Source organism: Malania oleifera, chromosome 9, assembly GCF_029873635.1.
Source record: "Malania oleifera isolate guangnan ecotype guangnan chromosome 9, ASM2987363v1, whole genome shotgun sequence".
In the NCBI taxonomy this organism is placed as follows: Eukaryota; Viridiplantae; Streptophyta; class Magnoliopsida; order Santalales; family Ximeniaceae; genus Malania; species Malania oleifera.
Window position 1 is genome coordinate 5976919 of NC_080425.1, and position 20152 is coordinate 5997070.

Genomic DNA, 20152 nt, shown 5'->3' on the forward strand with positions numbered 1-20152 from the left:
ATGAAATATTTTTTAGATGATCTAACTTAGAGGAAACAATTTGTATAAAATTTCTTTACATCTTTTTTAGTTTATTTTTCAAAAGAGAAATGCACAACTAAACAGTATAAAGATTCACATAAAATGATATCATTTAATAATTATAAATAATAAAGAATATAAATTTGATATAATTATAAGAGCATTTTCGGATATTGTGAGTTGTTAATAGAGTATTTTGAGATAATCATTTGCAAATATATAGATAAGTTTGACATTATTTCAAAAAAAAACGTTAAGGAAAAAATCTCTTAAGTATTAGACAGATATAGGAAACTCATTCCACCGAAACTTCTTCCACTTTCAAAGCAAAAAAAAAAAAAAAAAGTCCCAATTAGGTTAAAAAAATAATAATGGCAAAATATAGTCGTTGGAGATTCAAAATGTTGGAGAAAACCATGGGCTTCATATGATACAACCAGAGTCAAATCATGCTCATTAGAATACAAGACCAAGTGCCCGCCCAAAGCACTTTCCAAAAGCACTCGCAACATTTTCAAAACCAATTGAAAAACCTTGAAACCCAATTGACCCCTTGTGGCCCCTAGCCCTGCGGGCTGACTGTAAAAACCAAAACAGAGAAAACAAAATTCAAACTTTCAAAACAAAAACAGTTTTTTATACTTTATTTATTTATTTTTATTTTAAAATGCCCATGCACGTGATCTTCAGGTGGTCCTTTATACCAGCGCCCGACCAGCGCCCATGCTCTATCCGCCGCGAGCCCACCACCACCGCGACCCATTTTCGCAACAGCGAAAGCAAAAACACAAAACAAATTAAATAACCGCAACGCTTTGGAGAATCAAAATAGATACCTTCGGGAGTCCAGTTGCGTTGTACTACTGCTTCTGCTGCCTCTGTTTCTGCGTCTCTGTAACTGCGTGCGTTCTGGTTTCGATCGACCGGTGGAACTCGGGGGTTGCGGGTGTCGGCGACCCGGAGATGACGACCATGGAGAGCTTGATTGGCCTGGTGAATCGAATTCAGAGGGCATGTACGGTCCTCGGCGACTATGGCGGTGACACTGCCTTGCCTACTCTTTGGGAGGCTCTTCCTTCCGTCGCGGTCGTCGGTGGGCAGGTCTCTCTCTCTCGATTTTGCTCTCTGCGAATTTTTTTTCTTATGTGTAAGCTATTTCTGGTTCTCAGAAGGTGTGCTGTGATTTTTGGGGTTGCAGAGTTCTGGAAAATCGTCGGTTTTGGAGAGCATCGTCGGGCGTGATTTTCTTCCCAGGGGGTCAGGTGAGAGTTCTCAAAATTTTGATTTTGTCATTGGTGCTGCTGTTCTCTCCCACCCCCCCCCCCCCCCGCCGCCCCCGCAGCAATTATATTTTCGTTTGAGTGGTATGAAACTGGAGGAAAGGAAGTGAAAATAATGGAAATCCATATAATTTACGTCTAATTAGCGTAAATCAGTTCGAATTTATTGTTTCTTGTAACCAGTTAAATGAGCGATTTCTATTGTTTTTTCATTTCGGTTGTCTACAGTTTTATTGGCAGCCAAGAGGGCTTTATGTTGTCTGAAATCTTATGATTTGTTGGTTTTTGCAGGAATTGTTACAAGGAGGCCTTTGGTGTTGCAGCTGCACAAGACAGAGCAGGGACTTGAGGAGTACGCGGAGTTTCTTCACATGCCAAAGAGAAGATTCACTGATTTCTGTATGGTGTCAACTCTATGCAAACGTTGTAATGTGGTTTTGCATTTAAACTAGGAGTTCTTTTAGTGTGTCCATTCTGTTTGTCAATTTCTTACATAAAGATAATTAATTAGCCACTGAGCAGATATAATGATGAAGTTCATATCATTTATAACTTAATATTTGTGTACTGGGTGGCTACGTGGGTGTTGGGATCAGTTTCAAGGCATCTAAGATCATCTTCAAAACTTTTTCATCCAACTTCATGAAGTGTTATGTGTACTTCGGTCAGTTTTGTAGAGCTGTTTTTATATTTTTCATTTCCCTTTAGCTGGGTTGAGGATGTGTCTTATTGTCAAATATTAGAGTTGGTTTGCACTTAGTGTTAGTAGCTTAGGGTTTTTTTTTGGCTTCTGGAGAATATTTTTATTTTCGATTTTAGTTTTTTAAATAATTACAACAAATGCCACCTTACTTGTATAGGGAAGTTGAAAAAATCTTATTATCGTTTTCATTTTCCATTTTCAGTTTTTCATGTAGTTACAAAAATGACACCTTATTTGTATGGGAAAGTTGGAAAACATCTTTCTACTGTTTTCTAAGTTTTTCATAAATGTAAGAAATATGAACAATGAGGTGGAAAATGAAAATTATTTTCCACAACTAAACTAGCCTAGAGGCTTGCACCAATATTAGAATTATGTTGATTTTAGTAGGTCATAGGTGAAGAAAACTGAGCAATAAGGTGGAAAATGAAAATTATTTTCCACAACTAAACAAGTCTAGAGGCTTTGCACCAATATTGGAAGTTTGTTGATTTTAGTAGGTCATAAGTGAAGCCGATTTTGTCACAAAATTATAATTTTGTCACCTTATGTTCAATTTCTAGGATAGATTTTGTGAAAACTAATAGAAGGCATCATTTGGAGTATTGTTCGAGAGGTGAATTTGCTCTTTGGAGAACTTAAGAGAACAATTTTACTTTTCATTTTTAATTTCTATAAAGAATTACAAAATTACCACCTTGTTTTTCTAGTTTTCCAACATTTGTATAAAAATGTTGGAAAACAAGGTGTCACTTGTATCATAACTGGAAAACAAGTTGACATTTTTGTAATTATTGAAAAGCTGAAAATGGAAAGTGGAAACTTTTTTCAACAATTGGACATGCTATAAATGTTTCTATAAATGTTTTGGAGCACTTGAGCATGAGTAAATTTCATGGAAATGTAGGAAGTGTTAAAAACATTAGATATTAATGCTTGCTGTTTTTAATCTAAAGATATGTTCAATAATGATACAATGATAGTTAGCACAGTGATATTATAGCATGGAAATGCATGTGTATCTGTCATAAGGTAGCTTTGAAAGGACCATCACTGGTTTGGGTCTTGCTAAGTGATGATTGCTTCTTCAAAGCATCATGTTCTGCATCTTCCTACTATTACTGGTATAGATTGACATAAATCATTAACATAAATTGCAGTTTCACTGGTTTGGGTCTTGCAGCTAAGCGATGATTGCTTCTTGAAAGTATCATGTTCTGCATCTTCCTACTATTACCAGTATAGATTGGCATAAAATCATGAACATAAATTGCCATAAATATAAGGACGTGGACCATGTGGTGTCTGAGCTGCATTTTTGGAAATTTACAAGGATAAGGATATGATTGTTGCTGTTATCTTGGTACTGCTCGTGCAGCTATGAGGCATGGCTAGGGTCACTTTGTTTGGGACGAGAGTGTTGGAGAGCAGAGAAAAGTGACATTATCAGTGTCATATGCATAAGTTTTGTATAAATAGCAGGCTAGTAGAAACATTCCACTGAATGCCATGCTGCTATGCATTATACCCTGTGTTTAGGAGTCTTCAGTCCAACAGTTCCCTGGAAATTTCATAGAAACATTTTAAGATGACAAGAACTCAAAAATTGTAGTTTCCTTTGTAGGTTCTGTGCTAACTAAGCTAAACCTTGAAGAGCATTGTAAAAAATGTTCATGAGAATTTTATTTGGGATGGCTCAAGAAATTTTTATGAATTTTTTATGGAATTAGATTAAAAGTTTAGGCTACATACCATTCCGATTGCTGCCAGTAACCACTGTTGGTTGATGTCACATCAACATGCTTAATCAACAGTGACAATGAGCAGCAGTCAGATCATTATATTGAGTCATTATGTATGCTGTTTCTCAAAACTGCCATTGCTGAACTTCACTGACAATTATGGTTGTGCTCCTCTTTTGCTTGGAGACAAATGCTTTATTGTCCTTGATATTGTAAATATAATTTTTAACATTTTGGTGTATTTACTTAGAATCTGAATGGTGTGGCTAGTCATTGTTATCTCCCTCCTGGAAACCTGCAGTGTGTTTGGTCCTCTTGTTGCATTTTGAGCGGAACAGGAAAAAAAAAATAAAAGAGAAAAAAATTACTGTTGGATAATTTATTGTTAGGGACTTTCTATGAAAATTGATAGGCTATATGATTTTCTTATGCAGCTATGGTTCGCAAGGAAATTCAAGATGAAACTGATAGAATTACTGGGAAGTCGAAGCAAATTTCACCTGTTCCAATTCACCTCAGTATCTACTCACCAAATGGTGTGTTGTTATTAAGCCTTTTTTATGTATTTAAAATTATGAGAAATCTATGCTATCATTTCACCTTCTCAACTATTTTAGTTGATGGGGTGGGACTCTTGTTGGCTTATTCAGAAAAGAAGCTTAAATTTTAAGTTGGGTCTGCCCTGCCCAGCTGCTCTCACGTAGTAATCTCATTTCAGTCATCTATGCCATATGCTTCAGCTATATATTCTTTATGCTTTTTTATGGCTCTATGCCCTTTTGTGATCTTAGATTTTTATTTGGTTTAAAGAGCATTATGTGATTTACACTTAAGTCATTGATGAACTGCATTTGTCTTGTTCAACTTAGTTCAAGATATTCCTTTTATCATATGACTTCCTGACCTTTCTATTATTATAAGTTTTATGATGAATTTGATTTGGTGGTTATTATTGCTTTGTCTTTCTGTGTTTGTAGAGTTTATTATTTTATTTATGTTATTATCCCTATTTTTTTAGATTCCATTTTCGTTCTTTGACAACATTTCATGGTTTATTTCACTTTGCAGTTGTTAATTTGACATTGATAGATTTACCTGGTTTAACAAAGGTTGCTGTTGGTACGTTTTTTTTTTGGTTTTCCTCTTTTTCAATTTTAATTTATTTATTTGCTTTAATTTTAAACCAGTTTGACTTGCCATGTTTTAAGTTTACTTTTTTCACTTCATAAAAGTGTTACATAAAGACAGTTGTTATTAACAGAGGGGCAGCCAGAGAGTATTGTTCAAGACATTGAAAATATGGTTCGCACTTATGTAGAGAAGGTATTGATATCCCATTCTTATGCATTTTATAGACAAGAACTATTATGTAGCCATATTTCTCGCTATTGACTCCATTCCTCAGAAGTTACACGTTCTGATATTGAGGCTTATGTCGATTGCACCGTCCAAGAAAGTGTTACATCAGAGACACAGCTAGCTCTGTTGATTTGCTGTGTTTTCCTTGTGGCATATGAGTAGAAAATTCTCCCACATGCATATCTAATTTATGTTTGCATTTATAATTGAGAAATGTGGAACATCTAAATGAATGAAGGTACGAAGCAAAAATCTAAAAGTCATTTTAAGGTGATAATATCTACGGAGAATCCCATTTTTGAACTGCCATTTTGGGTTTGATTTTGCGAACGCATGGGTCTGAAATCTGAATGAAATAGCTAGCAAAGCCCCCACTGGTTATGGTGATTTCCTAAGAAGAAGAGAACTCTGGATGGCTCAGGAGACCCTTGAAAATTGCATATAATAATGCCTCATTGCTATGATATTTTCATGTGTCTTCTAGCACGTCTAAACTCAAACAGAAGGGACAATAGTCCCCCCCCCCCCCCTGTTATTTTAGCCTTCCCATCCTGTTAGTCTGGAATGTTGCTGTGATTTTTCTTTGAAAACTTTAAATACTCCTAGAATACCGACTAATCTTGTGCTTCGTGGAGATACTTCTTCAATTTATAACTTCATATAATTTGTGGATGAGACAGTCATTCAAGGGCAGTTCCCAATGATGAAGGATAGAATGACGGTAGCTGATGGGATACATTGTTCTACTAGTATCTGGGGTTCACTCTATGTTTTGCTTTTGGTCTTGAAGGATTTTTCATATATTCCTTAACATATGATAAAACATCATTACCTTCCAGTGTTTTACGATGGGTTTACTGGCCACTGAATCCTAAAATGTTAATCTTTAGCAAAAAAGTAAAATTTCACGTGGCTGCTGAGCAGACACCTACATAGCTGGAAAAGGGGACATTAGAGAGAGATGGTCAGTAGCCTAACATTTCTCACGCATAGCAATTAGCACATCAAGAGCCAACATTTTTTTTCTACTCTAACGCTCATGTTTTCCTAAAGTGTGTGGTTACAGGAGAATAAAATAGATGGAGCATAAAACTAGTTGATTTTCTATGACAGAAGTGACAACCGAGTCCTAAAATGTTAATCTTCAGCAAAGAAGTAAAATTTCATGAGGTTGCTGAGTGAATAATACCTGCGCAGCCAAAAAAGGGAAAACAGAGAGAGATGGTGATTGAAAATGAATAAAAAGATGCTCAATAGCCTCAGAATTTCTCATGCATAATACACTAAGAGCTAACATCTTTTTCTATTGTGGAGGTTGTCACCTGTGTTATCCTTCCTGAAATGTCTGGTTCCACAGACGTTATAATAGATAAAGCAGAAATATAATTGATTTTGGTTCAATTGAGGTTGTGAAGAAATTATAAGTATGAAATGGACTGGGTTAGAGCCTAGAAATCATAAGGTTCAAAAGTGAAATGTTTTTGTTTGAGGAAAGTCCATTGGAACCAGCTGAAAAACAAAATAATTTCCAAGTGTTTTGTTAATTGTTCAGTTAGCCATTAGAGAAATTGGGTATATATCATATAGAGCTGAAAGTTCAATGTGATTACATGCATGCACGCATAACCTCATGGGTATGTCTTAAATCATTGGTTTGATCTTCATTCTTCCTGTGTTCTAGGTATATATTCTGCTTTAATGTCTCCATGTGTCACACTTTTTATTTTCTTTGTCATTTTTATTGAGGACTGTATGATTCTTAAATGCAGCCTAACTGCATCATTCTAGCCATAACTCCAGCCAACCAGGATATTGCAACATCTGATGCTATCAAACTTGCCAGAGAGGTTGATCCGATGGGTAGTTTCTACACGCTCTTTCTATTACAAATCTTTACTGCATTCTTATTGGACATCATTGTCTTTCCTTAGTGTGTGTTTTCTCTTTCCAGTTTCAAATAAATATTGTGTCTACTTAGGTTTTTATGCCCGACTCTTTTTTTTGAAGAAACTTGATTTGTTTGGTTGTTCCTTTATTTATTGTCTTTCCTATGTGAGGAAATCTGTGTTTATTGCTCAGGTGAAAGGACATTTGGTGTGTTGACAAAGCTTGATTTGATGGATAAGGGAACGAATGCATTGGATGTAAGCTTTCTGACTTACACTGAATTGTTAAAATATGCATTGTTGAATGTTGAGAAGTAGAATTTCCGGTCAATTTAAATGCAAACACAGCTGTTTAGTAGAAAGGATGCTAGTAGATGATGATGTTTGAAATAGGAATATAGGATTTCATTCAATAAAAACCCATGCATGTCTACTTTGATTGACGAGTTACTTGCATTTAGTTTTCTTGCTTTCAACCTAGCATTCAGGAAGGAGCAATTGAGTCTAACTTCAGATTAGACTTATTTTTGAAGCTTAATCATTTAAAAAAAAAAATTATGTTATGTTGAAAGCTGCCTTGAGTAAATAACCATCTTCCCAGGATGTATGGCAAGGATGATTAGTTATATGCATATCTGTCCGATTAGAGGTCTGTAATTGATTGAGAATTGAATTGTGGAGCTTACCTTCTTAGGGGGTGTTTCGTTCAACTGATCGTGGTTGCTCACTTGGAATCACTTTTCTAAGACTCATTTGCCTCAGAATGAGATGCCAATCCTTTGCGAATATTTTTGCTTGGTTGGTGCACTAAAATATTTAATAACATTTTTGTGGTTGGTTCAGTGTGGGAATCTTTTAGTTGTTGTAGTAGGGTTATCACATTGCCCTTAAGGTGTGAGCAAATCATTTGCAAAGCATGCAAATGCAACCTACTTTATATTAGGTATCGTGATCATTATGTTATTATATATTTAATTTATTTCACAAGACATTGTTATTATGTATTATTTAGTAACTTTAGTTATTATTTTATTTAAATATTTAGTATATTATTTTTATGATTTATGTAATACATTTAATTGTTACCTATTTTATATATTTAATATTTATTGTATATTAAGAGCTTTAAGCACTTTTGCCCATTTGAAGTACAATAAGGGCATTTCATTAAAAAAAGGGTGGATTCTCATGGGAATCAGGGAATACAATATTACCAAGGAAACTCATGGGTTTAGGGTTCCCATATTTAGGGGAATATGGGATGCTAGCAATTGATACCATGTAGGATTCATGATGCTAACCAAAATGGGCTTTAGGGATTCTCAAGTGTATGTTCCCAGGAATCATCAACTGAATGCTCCCTCAAGCCCAAGAAGGATGACCTTGTCTCATATTTCTGTTCGATCCTTTTAGAACTTCTATGCAATATGTTTTATTATTTTCTAATTCAATTTGTATTGAAGGTTAATGGACTTTACTTCACTGTATCCAAATTAAGTGATGCCAACAGTCCATTGATTGATTGCATGTTTCTCTCTCTCTCTCTCTCTCTCAATATTTTTCTTGTGTTTAATTGCAGGTTCTTGAAGGAAGATCTTATCGGCTGCAACATCCTTGGGTTGGAATTGTTAACCGCTCACAGGCTGACATTAATAAAAATGTTGACATGATTGCTGCACGGCATAGGGAACGTAACTTTTTTGCCACTAGTCCTGATTATGGGCACTTGGCTAGTAAAATGGGTTCTGAATATCTTGCTAAACTTCTATCAAAGGTCTAGTTTATTTTATGTATTTCTGTTGTTAATAGAAATAAATGTTTTCTTTTATATGAAGACTGTTGGTTGCTTATATGCATGTGCTGTTTCAGCATCTAGAGTCTGTTATCAGGGCTCGCATACCCAGCATCACATCTTTGATTAACAAAAGTATTGATGAACTTGAATCAGAGTTGGATCACCTTGGTAGACCTGTTGCTATTGATGCAGGGGTGAGGAGGTTTTTGTCTGTTTGCTTTTCTGTACTGGGATATTATTTTTGTTAATATTTAATTAAGTTATTGTTTTGCCTATGTATTTCAGGCCCAGCTATATACTATCTTAGAACTTTGCCGGTCATTTGACCGAATATTCAAGGAGCATCTTGAGGGCGGGTGAGCTACAGTTTTTTGACTCTTTTTGAATCCCTTATTTTAAGAAAAGTGAAAACAGAGACTCAAATCTCACAAACCAAAATGTCCCAAATAAAAAAAAAAAGAGCAGCCCGGTGCACAAAGCTCCCGCGTATGCGGGGTCCGGGGAAGGGCCGGACCACAATGGGTTTATAGTATGCAGCCTTACATTGCATTTTTGCAAGATGCTATTTCCACACCTCGAACTCATGACCTCCAGGTCACACGGCGACAACCTTACCGTTGCGCCTACCCTCCCCTTCAAAATGTCCCAAAGGCACCCTCAAAATATTTAATTGCTTTGCTTATGGCTGGTTGATGTTTGTTATCTCATTTCTACTAGCTGCTGGAAAATACGTGTCAAATTTCAGCCTTACATGTGGATTTCTATTTTACTGGATTTGTATTTGGTGCTTCATAATTCTAAGTTTTGTCCAAATTGACAATATGATGAGCATCAAAGAAGTCCAGATTGCAAGCACTGACAGTCCTACATTATTTACTTGTCCTGGATGCTTTATCATTATTGCTTCTATGAAATAGTCTCATTTCTGTATTCTGAAAAAGAGTCTACTTGGCCCTTCTGTATCTTGTGATATCTGCGTCAAATATAGAAATTGGAAGAAAGTCATTTTGTGTTTGCTGGGTTGATTGTAATATTTACTCTATTACTTTCAGGCGACCAGGTGGTGACCGTATTTATGGAGTTTTTGACCACCAGCTCCCTGCTGCTTTGAGGAAACTTCCATTTGATCGCTACCTTTCGCTCCATAATGTAAGAAAGGTGGTTTCAGAGGCGGATGGCTACCAACCCCATCTTATTGCTCCTGAGCAGGGTTACCGACGCCTGATTGATGGTGCCCTTAATTATTTCAGAGGTCCAGCTGAAGCTTCAGTGGATGCTGTATGTACTGTCCTCTCTAGTTTTCAATCTGTTGCTATTGTGGCAATTGATTTTTATGTCAGGTTTATTTTTATTTTTTTTTATTTTTTTATTTTTCTCAGGTTTCCTTTCCTGCTGAACAAGGGCTTTGGGAATAGAGTATAGCACAACATGATTCCGTGATAGTTCCCAACCATCTGGTTCCAAATCTTCATTTGGGAGATTTGAATGATGGTAGGGAAGGGGGAACCATCACAGAATCATATTATGCTATAGAAGTTTTTGTTATCTTATTAATTTGTCAGAAAAAAAATTAATGCACTATTTCAAATGGAGGGTTTGTTTCATTGTCTTTCTTTAGTTATGTTTTATTTTCTTCAGGAAGATGCCTTGTCTATCATTTGGTACTTTTGGTTTCTTCACCTTCCCCCTACCCCCTATTTTCACTAAGATGCAAAGTTGTTGAACCTGTGGTTGATTAGCAAACCTTTTGTAGATACACTTCATCTTGAAGGAGCTTGTGAGAAAGTCAATTGGAGAAACTCAGGTTAAAATATTGGATATTTTGCTAGTTTTCTGTGGATAAGGATCTAGTAATGAAGGATTTAAATTGTTGTGTTGTAATGGTGCAGGAGTTGAGGCGCTTTCCGACTCTCCAAGCTGAAATAGCAGCAGCTTCCAATGAAGCGCTGGAGAGGTTCCGTGATGACAGCAAGAAGACAACATTGCGATTGGTGGATATGGAATCCTCATATCTGACTGTAGATTTCTTCCGCAAACTACCCCAGGAAGTGGAAAAGGGAGGAAGCCCAGCTACCTCTACTGCAGACCGGTACACCGAGGGGCACTTCCGCAGAATAGGTTCAAATGTTACGTCCTATATTGGAATGGTGTCTGAGACGCTGAGGAATTCCATTCCAAAGGCTGCAGTTTATTGTCAAGTTAGGGAGGCCAAGCGGTCTTTACTTGATCACTTCTATACACAAGTGGGCAAAAAGGAGGTATTCTACACTGAACTCTCTCTCTTAGAATAAAAAGAAAAAGAATCGAACCTTTTAGCTCCAATAATTACCAGTATTTGGTGTGAATCTCATTTATTTTTATTATGTCAAACTCAATGCTAATCATGGCACAGTTCTATGCACTGACACTTCTTATAGCTCTCTTCCCATTGAAGTGGCACTTGTATATGCATGATTCAGCATGAAGCATTAACGCTTAGGAGCATGGATTTCAATCCTTAGATTAAAATGTGTTGATTAGGACGAGAATAATACAATTTTGTACTGCAAGTTATTCAAATCCAATATCCAAAACTCTAAACTCTTAAATCATAGGCCTAGAGTACCACTAAGTTGACATTCTCTTTGTTGGTGTTCTTTCTCTCCTGTTTGTAACATTTTCCTCTGTTTTTTTTTTTTATGTTAAAAGCCCTTCAGCCAGGAAAAAAGGTTCTCTGATATAGTGGTACTAATTGGATTTTTTTATAACGTTTTTGCTGTAGGGAAAGCAGCTTGCGCGGTTGCTGGATGAAGATCCTGCATTAATGGAAAGGAGGCAACAATGTGCGAAGAGGCTTGAATTGTACAAGTCTGCAAGGGATAAAATTGATAGTGTGTCATGGACCAGATGAGATAGGTTCATGCTTGGACAGTTCTTGTATAGTGCTTGGACAGCCGAAGTAGGCTTCCATCTTTGTTGATTGTGTGTATTGTTGTGCACTGGTCTGTTTAGATCATTCCTTGCAGAACTTGCATAATGTTTTTTTTTTTTTTTTTAAATAATGTTTTCATGTTTATTGCTTTTCATTTCTGATGTATTTTTTGTAGAACTGGATACATCGATCTAATCTGCCCAATCAATTTTACATTGATGCTGGATTTTCTTATAATCAAGTAGAGTTTAAATGTAAACCGTCGGTGTTCCATTATTACAAAACATTCGAATTCGAGGTTCTAAATTCTCCAATACATTTCCACTCCAAAAACACATTTATTAAATCTCAATATCTAGATTCATCATTTAATAATTAGATGAATTTTTAAAGCTAAACAGCTAACATGGGAGTGTGGAGGCACCTATGCAACATAGATGACCAACCCAAGTTTTCCATGGACTTTTCTACTCATTTTTCTGGAACAACAGCCATTTCAAGCCCTAAGTGCATCTGTACCTCTCTTTTTATCCAGCTCTTCTAGAGCCGCCCACAACTTTGGATCATCATAATTCTTTATAAGAAGCGTAGGCTTTGCTTTCATCAGTAACTCTTCAGGGTTTCTTGTTGTTAAACCAACAACAGGCACTCTGGCTGCAACCCCGGCTGTTATTCCTGAAACAGAGTCCTGCGGGTACAAGTGAAAAAAGAAACATAAATGAAAATGTAGAAGTCCCAACAAAGTAATATTCAATAACAAGGTCTTAGACAACCCGAACCTCAAATATGAAAGTGTGATCCTTTGATGTCTTTAGCACTTCCAGAGCCTTCAAATAGGGGTCTGGGTGTGGTTTGGCATGAGGGCAATCGTCGCCAAGAATGACAGCTTCGAAGAAATCAGAAAGGCCAAGAATTGAGATCATGAGTTCAGCATTGTCTCTTGGAGCATTAGTAACAGCAGCCCTTTTCAGCCCACGGTCTTCGATCCATTTCTTCAATTTGTTTAGGCCATCTATCGGCTTCAATTTGTCTGCTGCTATTCTGTTTGTCCATCAGATAAATTAGGACAAGCATTGAAAAAGTTAACCTAATTGAAGGGAACTGGAGTGGCATCTTACCTCCTAAACATGGCCTCCTTATCATCCACAAATTTTAGACCTCTCTCAAGCTCCCAGTCAGGGAAGAGGGCCTTTGCAATATCGTCATTGTGCTTGCCCGCAATATTCTCAACAAAGAATTCCTCTGTAATTGGAACCCCATTGTTGTATCCCAACTGTTCAAAAATCGAATTGATCAATCTCAAAAATAGAGAGAGAGAGAGAGAGAGAGAGAGAGAGAGACTCTTGCCTCTTGAAGCAATTCGCGAAAGGCATAGTAGTGAAGAGGATCAGAATCACATAGGGTTCCATCAATATCGAAAAGTACTGCTTCAAGAGGGGCAAGTCCAGAAAGAGAGCATCTGCTGGTTCCACAATATGAATTAAGTTTCAACCAGTAACAACAACAACAAAAAAAAATTCATGTCTTTGGTCCCCACTCCAGAGCAAGTCATATGGGTATTATTTCAACCTAATGCGCTAAAATTAGTTAAATTGATTCTCTCTCTCTCTCTCTCTCTCTCTCTCTCTAGTCATTCAGATTCGTTCTTTAAATGCTGGAATAACTTCTGAGATCCTAAAAAATAGGTGATGGCAAGTCTTATTAGTTTCCTTATTTGAAGTTCTAAACTAAGCCAACCTATGCAGCATGGCAATCTTTTTTCACTGGAACAGTATGACCTCATGCCAAGTGAAATGTACATGTATATTATATATAAAACAAAAACAAGCAGATTCGTTAATCTACGAAAATAAATTCAAAAAACTAAAATGATACATGGTGTTCAAGAAAAAAGTAATAACAAAAAAGAGAGTTGAACAGAGCACATGCTCTCAGTAAAGAAAGGCCAAAATAGTTGCATGTGAGAAAATTTATGTCAAAGTAAACATTGGGTGACAAGTCCAATCTCGACTGCACTGGTTCTGTTGGTGGTAGTTACTTCATGTTTGGTTTGCGAAATGAAAAGGGTCATAAATGGACTGAAATAAATTTTGAATAAGGAGTATGACGAAATGAAGCGAGAAATTCGATTCCGTTGCATTCTTATGTACCAAACATGTAGGCAATTGGTGGGACTAGAAACCCAAAATAGGTACCCAAAATTGCAGGCTTGGAATGACGATGCAATCTTAGTATATTTCAGAGTTTTTATTATATAATAGAGATTTTATGCAGAGCTTGGTGCGCCTAAGCATGGTGTCAAAGCACCTAAATTTTTTTATTCTTGCGTTCTTTCTATTTTCTTTCGATTTGTTGCGTGTGCGCGTGGCCCTAGTTTGTATTCACTACAGTGGCCAGAGTAACATGCTAAAACTGAGAATAAGGATGTGGAGTAAAAAAAACTGTTTGTATGATCTGATTCAGACAGCAAGAACCATTTCCTAGTTCCTGTTTCATTACCTCCAGTGATCAGTTCCACTGTGTTCTACCTTACAATTATCCTGAGCATCAGTCTTCTGTTACAACGGAGGGAATGAAATATGCGGCTTGGGTCTCGAAGATTAATATCTAATCAAGCTTACACAAAAAAAAAAAACAAAACAAAACAAAAAAACAAAAAAACAAAAAAAAAAAATTATTTGAAGCAATCTTTACAGAAAGCTCCATCTTCTGTAGTGTGATCTGAATAGATTTGTTTACATAAAAAAAAAAAAAAAAAGCAACAGATTTCAAAATTCCATGAGATAAAACATGAAGAATATATAAATAAATGAAAATTTTCACTTACAGGCTCTAACGACAATCCGACGAAAGCACAAAAAAGAAAAAGAATACAAGAAAAGTGAATTTCACTCAAAGGTGCGAGCACAGTTCTACAAAATATTGATAAAATCCAAAAATAGGAAGAGAGAGAAAAAAAAAACAAATAAATTTTGTTCAAGGTGATGAGCACAATCAGACAAAATTTTAAAATAAACGAATAACTGCAATCAATCTTCAAACAAGAACGAAAACGAAGCTAAAGAACTGGTGACAGAATCACCTCTCGGCTGAGTTTTCACCGGATGAGGCCGTCATTATACGCACTCCGATGGATGAGAAATGGGAGATTTCAGATTTAACAGAGCCTGTTCTCTGCAGAAATCGCTCGTCCTTTCTCGATGCAGATGAATCGGTGTTTTGGAGAAGAAATAGCGAAGGCGAAGATGGTTATGGCGATGGCGAAAATCGAATATACGAATTTTTCCAGGAAGAATATGACTAATAAAAGCGGAACAAATGCGAGGCGGCTTTCTTTCAGACAAGTTTCAGTAAATGTTAAATGTACCCCACAACTCTCTCATAATATATAATTTTTTGAGTGATAATTATAATAAAAATTTTTTTTTAAATGATAAAAATATTTTTAAAAATATATTTTAAGAAAATTATGAGTAACTAGGAATACTTTTTGAAAAATATATGAATATTTACAGAATTTTTTTTGAAATTTTTGCGGTTTTAGTACTTAATATTTAATTTTATTAAATACCCTATACTCATCTTTTACCGTATTTTGTTAGGAGAGTTATATATTTATAAATTTTATGTGTAAAAAATAAGATTTCCTTTTTCACAAAATTCATATTGTTAAAAAATTACATAGGAATATTTTGAAAAAAAAATTATTATTTTTTCACAAAATTTCAAATGTATCACCTAAAATTTGTTAAAATAAACCAACTATAGACATTAATATTTCTATGCTAATATTCTCCAAATTTTGTGAGTCTGTTCGGATCCAAAGATTTTATTTAAAAAAATAAAAGAAAAAGAAAAATAGGATAAAACTCATTTTTTATTTTATTTTCCTTCTATATGAAATACAATTGAAAATAAAAATATTTTTTAATATGATTTAAAATTAGAAAATTTAAATATTAATAATATGTAAAATCAAAATTTTGTTCATGATATATATATATTTTATTTCCTCTATCAATTTTCTTAATAATTACATATGAAAATATGAATTTTTTAATATTTTTTTATTTTTTTATTAATATATTTTGAGTTCCAAACTCGACCGTTAAAAAAATTATAAAATAAAAAAGTCTAATTTAAAACTTAGTGATCACATAGAGATGAGGGGACAAAAGAAGAATAACTAAAAAGCTAGGGGTCATATATAAAAAATTTTGCTAGTTGTCCTTTGTTATTTGTCAAACTTGCTTGCTTAACTTTAAAACCTTTTAGAAACATAGCCATTTTATTTTTTAATATTTTCCGGAAAGTTGGGAGCTTCCACGAGCCTACCAAACAACCAAGACCCAGCGAAGGTGGCGGCCACGGAATAGTCTTGTTTTTCTTTCTTACGCGTTTGTGGTGGGAATTGAGCCACGTGTTTTTTTCTCAATTCCAAAAATACCCTTGTGTTGAATGAGTTCAAATTTAAGAAAATGCTTACATCACGGGCTTTGATATCATAAGTTAGGGATGGTAAAACAGATTGAAAACTATGGGTGATTCATGAGTCGTGATCCGTCCATTTAAATTGGGTTCAGATTTACTTAATTGTGATTCGTTTATAAATGAGTTAACCTAATCCTGGTCCGTTTAATAAATGGATTAGATGAGTTTGGGTTGGGTATCTATCGGGTTACCCATTTAATTTGATATTAATAAATAAAATAAAAGAATGTTGTTTTTTTTTTTTAAATAAAAATATGTCACCTTATCTAAAATATTTTTAAAAATTATAAATAAATAAATTATATTTTTAAACGGGTTTTTAGCGAATACCCGTTTATGATTCATTTATTAAACGGACAGGTTTGGATTTATATGTTAGTCATTCATTAGTAAATGGGTCAATTCGAACCTGTTTAACCCCTATCTATTTACGACCCACCCAAACCCGACCCTCTAACCCGTTTTGCCACTCCTATCGTAAACTCATGTGATAGAAGACAAGGAGGGAGGTGCTCATTGAGCTAGTATACTTTCTTATAGTTTTCTTTTATCATAAGGGCTTTATCGAAAGTTTCTCACAAGAAGAATCTTTAACTTTTCATTATCAAGTAAGAATAAATAAAATAAACCAAAATATACCTTACAATATTTTCATCGAGATAATCCAATTTCGATGTAATTAACTCTTCTTTTCTTATATTTCTGTCGCAAAAAATTATTTGATCTTCTCTCCCTTTACTCATTGTTATGTTTAGTTTAATGATAGAAATCCTACTAAATTTGGTTTAGTAGTGAGAGGGATTAAGAACCTTTTACATAGAATTTCATAACTGACTCAATTTATTGAATTATGACATTCACTCACTTTATCAAATAATTACGTAAAGAATCACATGCTTTTTATTTAAATTAACATTTATTATGCACTAACCTAAATAAAGTACTAACGTAGATTACAATGACTTTATGTCAATTATCTAACATAATTCTTTTTATGTATTGCATTATTAACATTTATTTAGATAAGTCATAATGAGAAAGAATGTAACCTATTAACTTATATTCATATCATAAATTGGTCCCAAAATAATTTTAAAACGTAATAATTATTTCCTGTCGCTTTCATTCTTAATAATGCGTGCATATGTAAATTCCAATGCATAAGTTAAACCCATTAAATTTACATGCTCGTTATGTATTTAAGTGTCAAAACTTTAATCAGTGGGTGTATTATCATCATTTTGACACTTAATGTGTTCAATTAGCACCTTTTGTCTTGTGCTCTCTCCCTCTCTCTCGATAAAAATATATATCAATTTTATGTGTTTTGACTTTAAACACTTGTTTTTATTTTTTGATAACCCGGAAACTCCAGCCACCATCGCGCCACTTTGGACACTATGGTGCGGCACCAAACCCAAGTGAGGGGGAGTAAAAGTCGTCCGCCCATTGACGCACCTCTGGTAATTCACCGGTATAATGCCTCAAGGGGGGGAGTCGAACATGTGACCTTGGGGTCACCAAAATTACAAGTCGCCCCTACCACTTAAGTTGACCCAACTGGACACTTGTTATTTTTAGTAAAGAAATCATTGACCAAAGTTTTGATGGGCTCTGAAATAAAGATCCTCACATAATTCTATCTTCGAATTCATAATAAACATCGATGCAAGTAAATGCATGAGTAAATCTCATTCTTTCAACCAAAAATGCAGATGAAATATTTTCAATTTGGTCTCATTCAAATAAACCTAGAAGTACCTCCTTCATGAACATGCTCCTCCATTGCCACCATGCTTCTTGAAGTATTTCATTTATTAATGCTAAATAATATATATAGTAAGTGAGATATACATAGACAAAAACATCATCCATACATAAACATGTAATAATTAAAATATTATAAAAATAAAATAATCATTATACTAAATAATAAGAGTTCTAAGAATATTGCGGAAAAAATACAAAGGGTGATGCAAACCTTTTTTAGATGGTTATTAGCAATTATTTTTTGTTTTAATTAGCTATTAGTAACTTCAATTAATGTTTTTATAATTTTATATATGCAATCCGTGCAATATTATTATTATTATTATTATTATTATGGTATCTAAGGCCCTTTGACACTCATTTAATCCATTGGACTAATGAACTCACCTTTCTACCTTTCTCCACTTAAATACCAAGGTGTTGTCTCAAATAAAAAGTCGTAACTTCTAAGACTCGAATTCTAGTCATTCAGCTTTGAGAGCCCCAATCTCAAATGAATTCGTGCAATATTATTTTTCTAATATAGATCAAATAAATAGATAAACACATATTAATAAATAAAAAATTGTAATATTGTGTTGAATGACACTCCGTTTTGACCTATTAATTTGACAAACTTGATTGACCTAGTGCATTTACCAGGTCCATTAAGATTTGAATTTAAGTTGGTTCGGTTTAGTTTTTTAAAAATTTCGTTGTTAGGTAATCACTTCAGTTCAAGCCAAGAGATTTTTTTTTTTTTTAGATTTAACTAAAACGTATGTATGTATATTAGCATATAAATTATAAATATTTATATATAAAAATATAAATATAACACATTTATTTATATTATTATATTAATATGTGTGTACATTTAAAATGTATCATAATTTTGATTAAGCGCAATTAATTGAATTAATTGAAATAAAAATTGTTAGGATGAGGGTTTAATTATATCCTTTAATTTGATTTGATTTGGCTCAATTAAACAATTTTTTTTGATAAATTTGATTAATTCACTATACCAACCGATTGCACAACCCTATATTAGGAAGTGAATTTTGATATCATGAGCAAAAAAGCAACTAAAAAGCCCATAAAGACTTTTATCTTAGCAGCAGAAAAGCAGTAGCAGCAAAGTAGTAAGCTGGAGTTTTGTTGGTAGTAACAAAACAAAAGCAACAGCAAGCAGTGAGCTGTTTGCTTGTTTTGGTTGTTACAGTTATATTTTAGTTATCAAGTTGTTAGTTTAGTTATTAGATTGTTGAGTTTCTATTATAATCTTATTGTATGTACATACCTTTGTAAGTTCTCAATTATGCAATAATAATGAAAGAGCACATACACTGCAATGCAGTGCAAGAAAATGTTTTCATAAATTTTACATCGTATCAGAGCGTTCTTTCAATTTCTGAATTCTTGATTTTGAGCTTCTTCAAGATTTTCAATGGCTTCTGCTACTGGTTCTTCGCAGACAACATCTACTTCCAATTCTTCGCAATCTGTGTTCAATTCAAGCACAACAATGGCGGATGAATATGCTAACAATCCTTACTTTCTTCCTGAGAATGAAAATCCAGGATTTGTTCTTACCTCTCAACCTCTTACAGGTCCAAAAAATTATATGAGTTGGGCTAGATCCGTGTTCTTGGCCTTGAGTTCTAGGAACAAGTTTGGATTTGTGAATGACTCAATCACAGAATCAGATCCTTCTTCTCCATTATTCAATTCTTGGAGTCGCTGCAATACTAAGTTCTTTCTTGGCTAACCAATTCTCTAAGTATGCAATTGAAAGCTTGTGTGATGAATATCAATAATGCAAAGGATTTGTGGTTTGATCTTAAGGATAGGCTTTCACAAGGTAATACACCACGATTGTTTGAACTAGAGAAAGAAATCTCTCGTCTTTCACAAGGTTCACTCTCGGTAAGTTCTTACTTTACAAAGTTCAAGACTTTATGGGATGAGTTTCTTAGCTATCAGCCTTTTACCGTCTGTTCTTGTGCTTGTATTTGTGGATCCAAAACTTCTCAATTGGATGCCTAGCACAAAGGACATGTTTTCAGGTTCTTGATGGGCTTACATGATAGTTATAGCAATCTTATTGGTCAAATATTGCTAATAGAACCATTTCTTTCACTGAGCAAAGTTTGCTCTTTGATTCTACAAGAAGAAAGTAGGAGAAACATTGGTCATGACTCCATAGGTTATA

General features: G+C 34.5%; 2 protein-coding genes across 2 annotated transcripts; one reads left to right on the forward strand and one right to left on the reverse strand.

Moving 5' to 3' along the window:
• The first annotated feature begins 664 nt into the window (after nt 1–664).
• LOC131164322 (phragmoplastin DRP1E-like) lies at nt 665–11934 on the forward strand. Its single transcript, XM_058121431.1, has 15 exons — nt 665–1122; nt 1220–1283; nt 1593–1700; nt 4181–4282; nt 4815–4865; nt 5008–5069; nt 6875–6965; nt 7185–7249; nt 8571–8765; nt 8861–8980; nt 9072–9142; nt 9839–10064; nt 10540–10590; nt 10676–11044; nt 11548–11934. The coding sequence occupies exons 1-15, from the start codon at nt 985–987 to the stop codon at nt 11674–11676; spliced, it is 1842 nt and encodes a 613-aa protein (XP_057977414.1). The 5' UTR covers nt 665–984; the 3' UTR covers nt 11677–11934.
• A 10-nt stretch (nt 11935–11944) lies between these two features.
• On the reverse strand, nt 11945–15078 carry LOC131164323 (haloacid dehalogenase-like hydrolase domain-containing protein Sgpp). The gene is made up of 5 exons (XM_058121432.1): nt 14780–15078; nt 13045–13156; nt 12816–12970; nt 12477–12738; nt 11945–12385 (listed from the first exon to the last, which is right to left on the reverse strand). Exons 1-5 carry the CDS (start codon nt 14812–14814, stop codon nt 12194–12196), a joined length of 756 nt encoding a protein of 251 aa, XP_057977415.1. The 5' UTR covers nt 14815–15078; the 3' UTR covers nt 11945–12193.
• Nucleotides 15079–20152: the final 5074 nt, after the last annotated feature.

Coding starts and splice junctions, on each gene's coding strand:
- LOC131164322 (XM_058121431.1), top strand. CDS start 985: ATGACGACCATGGAGAGCTTGATTGGCCTGGTGAATCGAATTCAGAGG. Junction 1,284..1,592: donor TTTTCTTCCCAGGGGGTCAG/GTGAGAGTTCTC, acceptor TGGTTTTTGCAG/GAATTGTTACAAGGAGGCCT. Junction 4,283..4,814: donor CAGTATCTACTCACCAAATG/GTGTGTTGTTAT, acceptor TTCACTTTGCAG/TTGTTAATTTGACATTGATA.
- LOC131164323 (XM_058121432.1), bottom strand. CDS start 14,814: ATGACGGCCTCATCCGGTGAAAACTCAGCCGAGAG. Junction 12,971..13,044: donor TTCGCGAATTGCTTCAAGAG/GCAAGAGTCTCT, acceptor ATTTTTGAACAG/TTGGGATACAACAATGGGGT. Junction 12,739..12,815: donor AAGGAGGCCATGTTTAGGAG/GTAAGATGCCAC, acceptor ATGGACAAACAG/AATAGCAGCAGACAAATTGA.